General features: G+C 42.1%; 1 protein-coding gene across 1 annotated transcript in view; it reads right to left on the bottom strand.

The window, feature by feature from the left end:
- Positions 1-803: 803 nt before the first annotated feature.
- Positions 804-6,000, bottom strand: part of PCSK2 (proprotein convertase subtilisin/kexin type 2) — a 250,780-nt gene continuing 245,583 nt past the window's right edge. Inside the window, exon 12 of the mRNA XM_026002379.2 lies at positions 804-3,760. Within this exon, the coding sequence (XP_025858164.1) occupies positions 3,274-3,760 (487 nt within the window). The 3' untranslated portion in view covers positions 804-3,273. The remainder of the gene's footprint in view (positions 3,761-6,000) is intronic.

Raw genomic sequence — 6,000 nt, 5'->3', positions numbered from 1 at the left:
ATCAAGTTTTCCATTAGATGTCCTACATTTCCCAGTTGCCTTGTGTTTACGTAGGGTCATTGACCAGTACTGGCCAATGCATAGTAGCTCAAAAGGCATGTGTGTCTCCTCAGGCTGAACATAGAGGATTGGATGAGAGTCCTCCATAGGTTCTCTTTTCTGTAAGGTCATTTAGCAGTCTTATGTTAGGATTGCAAACTGTAAGATCGAAGAGTAACAGCCTGAATCCCTGAGTCTGTGGCCTCAGGGAGTCTCCTGAACCCTCAGAGAAATTCATGTGAATTATAATTAAACCATTGCTGTGTTAAGCCACTGAAATTTGGGGCTATTTGTTACTAGAGCATAACTCAGTCTAGCTTGATGAATACATTGTAGAATAGTCTTTCTAAAAGATTTTTACCATGATCCACAATAAATATTTACGTTGTGAGCCAATACATACACATGCACACTCTCTCTTTCTCCACACACAAACACACAAAACAAATATTTCAAGAAACAACACTTACTAATATGCATGATCTACTCTGTTCTATTCCAGTTTCATTTCAATTATATTCTGTTTTATTCTATTCCAAAATGTTGAACTTGATTCCCTAAATTTTTTTCTACAACTTGTTAATGGCATATAACTTGAGTTTGAAAATTGATGGTATAGATCATAATTTGTAATTTGCTAATTATAAATTTCTCAGGCATATTTATGAAAGCAGGCTTTTTAGATCTCTCTTTGGCAACTTTTTATTATCTGATCCTAGAATGGATGAAGTGTTTTTATGTAATACACATCACATCCCACATAATTTCTGGAAGGTAATATTTTATTGTCGAGTCTCCTAATTTACATGTCCTTTTAAATTGACTTATAAAATTTTGTCACAGAGAGTAACAATGTTAACTTGATTAATCATTATTCACTTATTTTTATTTTTTAAAATAAATGATTATAAATAACCGTCTCTTGCATTAGGATCGGGGATATCATAAAAACCTCACTAGCCAGACATATTTTTGTGTTAATACTAGTGCAAAAAATGAAATAGAGACCAAATATTTTTATATAGCACTATATATATTTTTTATATACTGTATACTCATATCAAAACTTGCATTTCTGTTAAGAAGCTGATAAGTTACTCTCTAATTTCATAAATTATACCACAGCTGTGAAAATATGGACAACTATTTTATATTTTTGCTGCTATATAAGACATTTAATGTTTATACAGAAAGCTGCAAAATTACAGAGGTGATGCAACGGGAATCAATGAACATTTTCACCTGAATATCCACCGGCCTTTTTCTTCAGCCAGAGTCATCTTGATATTCTCTGAATATTCTTTTAGAGATGAATATGGTGTCTGTTTCTTCAATACGTACACATACACACATTTTAGGTATATGTGTGTATATACATTTATACAAGTGTATATATATATATGTATATATATATACACACATACACACATGTATATAGTCTACATATGTATATATATTTCTGTGTGCACTTATACACATATGCACACATAATGTCCTTTGGTTTATTTTCAGACTGTTAATATGAAATGAATTTTTGATGGTTTCCATTAATTTTTTCTTTAAACTGGTTTAAAAAGACCTTCGCAACAGGTAATAAACTTCTTTTAAAAATCATAAATATTATTACATTTTAAAGCATTATATAGAGAAGGTCATACGGTGTTAGAGAAGACAGAAATTCATGCCATTATGGGAGGGGGAGAAAAGAAAGAAAATGGGTTTTCCAGAGTTTTCTCTTAAAGTTGCCACCTTCAAGGAATGGAACCTAGTGCCCTTGTGTTGCTGCCTTTAAGGAAAGGAACTCTGAGCTTAGCTACATGCTCCCATGGGAAGGGAGAGATGCAGCCAGAAGTGGTTGATCAGTTCTCGGGAATCAAATCAAACAAATAAAGGGGCCAATCCTTGGGGAGGAAAACGAAATGATGATGGGTCAAATAGAAAGCATTTCTATTTGGTAATGAAATGGTCCTGTGTTTTTGGGGTTGACAGGGAGAGGAGTGTGTCACCTTTGGGTTGCCTGTTACACATCTTCATGGATTGCTTAGCTGTCAAGATAGTAACTGTGTGCTTTCCCTACAGAGGTCTTCTCTTGCTTCCTCCAGGCCTCATGTTGCTGGGGGGATGGGTCAGCATCAGCCCCCTTTGGCGGAAGAGGTCCCATGCAAATGGAGATCCACATCTTCAAACATGCCTCCTTCACCCTTCCCACACCTCTTCCAGAACAGAGGCCATTGCCCCAACACACTGAAGAATCACAACTGTATGTTTTGGAGATTAAAGCCCAAGTATATGTGCGCCCAAAATACTCATCTTGCTTCTCATTGGATTAAGAAGCTCCAAAGTGATTTAGGAAAAGGAATGTTCCAGTATTCTAAGCTACTAAGCTATTCTTTAATAGACGTGTTGCCAGACTTGCCTCGCCTTTTCTTTTGGATAGCTATGTGAGGAACCCCAGAAAATTGAGGCTGGGATGAATTCTATACAAACTGAGTAATTTGGGCTTCTCTAGCAGATTTTACCGTAACAGAGCAGCAGCTGGTGAAAAGGACAGCCAAGCTACTTAGGTTTTATATGTATCACACTGGCTGAGTAGGACAAGTTATGCTGTTGGTGTTGGTGGTATGATTTCCAATGTTCGTGCATTTTGACTCTCCTCCCCAGCCAGTAATTAGGGCCGTCAGAGATGGCATCTTTTTGCATCATACCACCTTCATCTAAGTCACTGAAAAATCTTGCTAAGTTCAAAACATCCCCCCACCCCGCCCCAGGATTTACAGCATCTGTTGTGCTTTAGAGATTCAGAGCTCACCTTCTGTTATTACTTTTCTCTTTTATGTAACAGGTCCTCTGTTGAGACCATAAATAAACGTTCTTGGAGTCACTGCCTGTGGCTTTTTAAATGCATTCTCTTTTAAGATATGAAAACAATGGAGGAGAAAGCTGTCCTAGTTTGGTTGCTGGCTATCACCTATATGAATGGCACAAATAAAGAACTTGGAGTCACAAATAGGACATGGGTGTTGGTGGGAACACTGTATTTGGGGCATAGAATTAAAAAGATTGCGTCCATTGGGATGAAAAGAATCATTGACAGTGAGCAAAGCTTCAGATCAAGAAGTTGGAATCGCTTATGTGCAGGTGACAGTGATTGCTAGATTCCTGACAGAGTGTGGACGGAGGACAGAGAGGCAGAGATGGGGGAGGGAGGGAGTCAGTGGAGGCCGGGCTGTGGTGCTAGTTCTTGCGCAGGATGCTCTTCAGGCTTCTCTCCACGGCTTCGTCCAGCTCCTCCTCCAGCTCCTCCTTCTTGGACATGGCGAGCTTGGACTGGTAATCCCTCACAACCTGGTCGATGTAAGGGGCGCTCTGCGTGCCATGCAGCATCAGTGTCCACTCCTTCAGCACGCCTTTCTGTGGTGCGCTCCCCACAAACCCCAGCTCCAGCGTCCAGGTTCCTCGGGCGTCTTCCCCCCAAGTGTGGGTGGTCATGAAAGGCCACTTGTCAAAGCCCACCTTGGAGTCGTCATCCCTGGGACGCCGACTTAGCAAAATGGACTTGGTGCCCATCGGGGAAGTCATGTTGATGTTCAGGTCTCCTCTCCTCGTTGCATTGACTGTGATGACAGCTTGGACGTGCTCAAGGTAGCGGACGAAATTTTCTTTCCCCTCACACGCATCGGTGGTGAGGGTCAGCACCAACTTGCCAGTGGATGGTATTTTCCTGAGGGCAAAGTGATGAGGAGAGACATACAGTAAGGGATGATGGGCACACTTATACTTAGGGTTTGAAAGGCAGCTTCAGGAAGAAAACAGGGGCCTTGGAGCTAATCAGACAGGCCAGCGGGATGAGCCTGCGCATCCTACCTATGCCCCTTGCCTATACCTTCTGTGTGGAAGGGAAATGTAGGGCATGCTGCTCACGCCCTTCTCACTTCTTCTGAGCCCCTTCTGAGTTCACCTGCAGCTGTGGCTCTCATGTATTCTGACTACTTCCCACCTCAGATGTCAGCATCACACAGCTGCTCTCCTGGAGCTCCCACCCCCCTCTCACCCCCCAACCATGGGAGCCTACTTCAGCTGATGGGTAGCCACAAAGTGTCAGGGATTTAACTCTTCAGGGACAGCCTCCTACAGATCATTTGAATAGAAAGCCATAGATTAATATACCCTGGCTTCCCTGTTCCTTAGTGGGGCAACTCAGTGTCCCCAGTGGGATTGAACGTGTCGTCCCCGGTGGCAACATGCTCATCAAAGCACTCCTGACTGGCTCTTTCTCTCTTGTCTTACATCTCCAGTCCTTGCTGGTGTTTCCTGAGATCATCTCTCAAAAAAACTGTCAACACCTATGTCTCACCTCTGGGTCTACTTTTGGAACAATGCCTGTCTTTTAAAGTGCTAAGTATCAGGGATCCCTGGGTGGCTCCGCGGTTTAGTGCCTGCCTTCGGCCTGGGGTGTGATCCGGGGGTCCTGGGATTGGGTCCTGCGTTGGGCTCCCTGTGTGGGGCCTGCTTTTCCCTCTCCCTCTGCCTGTGTCTCTGCCTCCCTCTCTCTTTCTGTGTCTCTCATGAATGGATAAATAAAATCTTTTAAAAAAATAAATAAAGTGCTAAGTATCTTGATAAATAGAAGTTATTGCTATGGTGATTGTTATTACTGTCAAGAAAAAGTTGGGAATGGAGTTAATCCTAGTGAAGGAGCATCCCTTGAAAGATCACAGGAATTTGAAAGACTTTGGTCACAGAGCTGAAGCCCCAGGGAGGGTCAGCCTAAGCACTCCTCAGCTGACTTTCCACACAACCAATATCCTTCCTGGATGTGGCCTCTTTTGAAGGCAAGACGCTCAGAGGTTTTTGCATAGGAAACATAATAAGCTATATTAGAGGACTGCACAGTGTAATGAAAAGACTCCAGACTTTGGGAATAAACCTATTTGGGTTAGAATTCTCTTCTCTGCTTACTGGTCAGGAGAGCTTGGGCAAATTATTTAGATACTTTGAAATCTCACTGTCATCACGGATGGATTTTGTGACACCAAATCAGACCACCTATGAAAACATGGAACATAGTGCCAGGATCATGGTACTAGCAACCCTTCCCTGGGTTTTTCCCTATGTGAATATTCTCCCTTGACAAGGTGTTTTATTTTGGAGCATAAAATGATAGATATTTTAAAACACACATCTTGTAGAGCCCATCTACAAAAAGATGATCACACATCCAGCTCAGAGGCAAGCATTGGTTCTGCATGACCCTTGGAACCAAAGCCATAAACCTGGGTGGGCTTGCTGAAGCTTACCCTGTAACTCAATGATAAAAGTCAATACTCTCTCAAGGACCTTTCAAAATATGTGCTTTAAGGGTTTCATGGAGTGCTACTATTATGTGCACTCTACATAGATGCTGATGCTGAATGATGCATGAGATACCCACTGGCCATGGACATCTAGTGGTGGAGGTGGGGTACCATGCTCTGTGGAAATCATTAGTTTGGTGGAGAACAAGTATTAGACCAGCTTTGGAAGTCAGAGAATGGCAGGTTGCTACCTAGATTTCTCAAAAAGGATGCTATTTACTCACAACAGGGTCAGAAACGTAACAGGGGAGCTGATACATGACCAACAATCATTTGGGCTCCAGCCCATAGGTAGAAAGCTATGTGGTCCAGTTATGGGCAAAGCATTTGAGCTCTCTGGGCTCATTTTCCTTACCTGTATGATAAAGATATGACTTTCTACACTGAAGAGGTACTGTGAATATGAAATATATACACACATTCATATATATCATATATCTACAGATGTCTAGATCAGAGCTGGCCAATAGAACTTTCTCCAATGACAGAAATGTTCTGTATCTGTACTGTCCAATACAGTAGTCACTAGCAATGTGGAGGCCGAGAAAATTAAGGCCATTCCACTTCAGCGTTAGCACAAGTACAGCCATCCCAGGCCCCTGTGAAT

The sequence above is a fragment of the Vulpes vulpes genome, chromosome 14 (assembly GCF_048418805.1).
Source record: "Vulpes vulpes isolate BD-2025 chromosome 14, VulVul3, whole genome shotgun sequence".
Taxonomy (NCBI): domain Eukaryota; kingdom Metazoa; phylum Chordata; class Mammalia; order Carnivora; family Canidae; genus Vulpes; species Vulpes vulpes.
The sequence above is the reverse complement of the archived record's forward strand: the minus strand, read 5'-3'. Positions and strand labels throughout refer to the sequence as shown.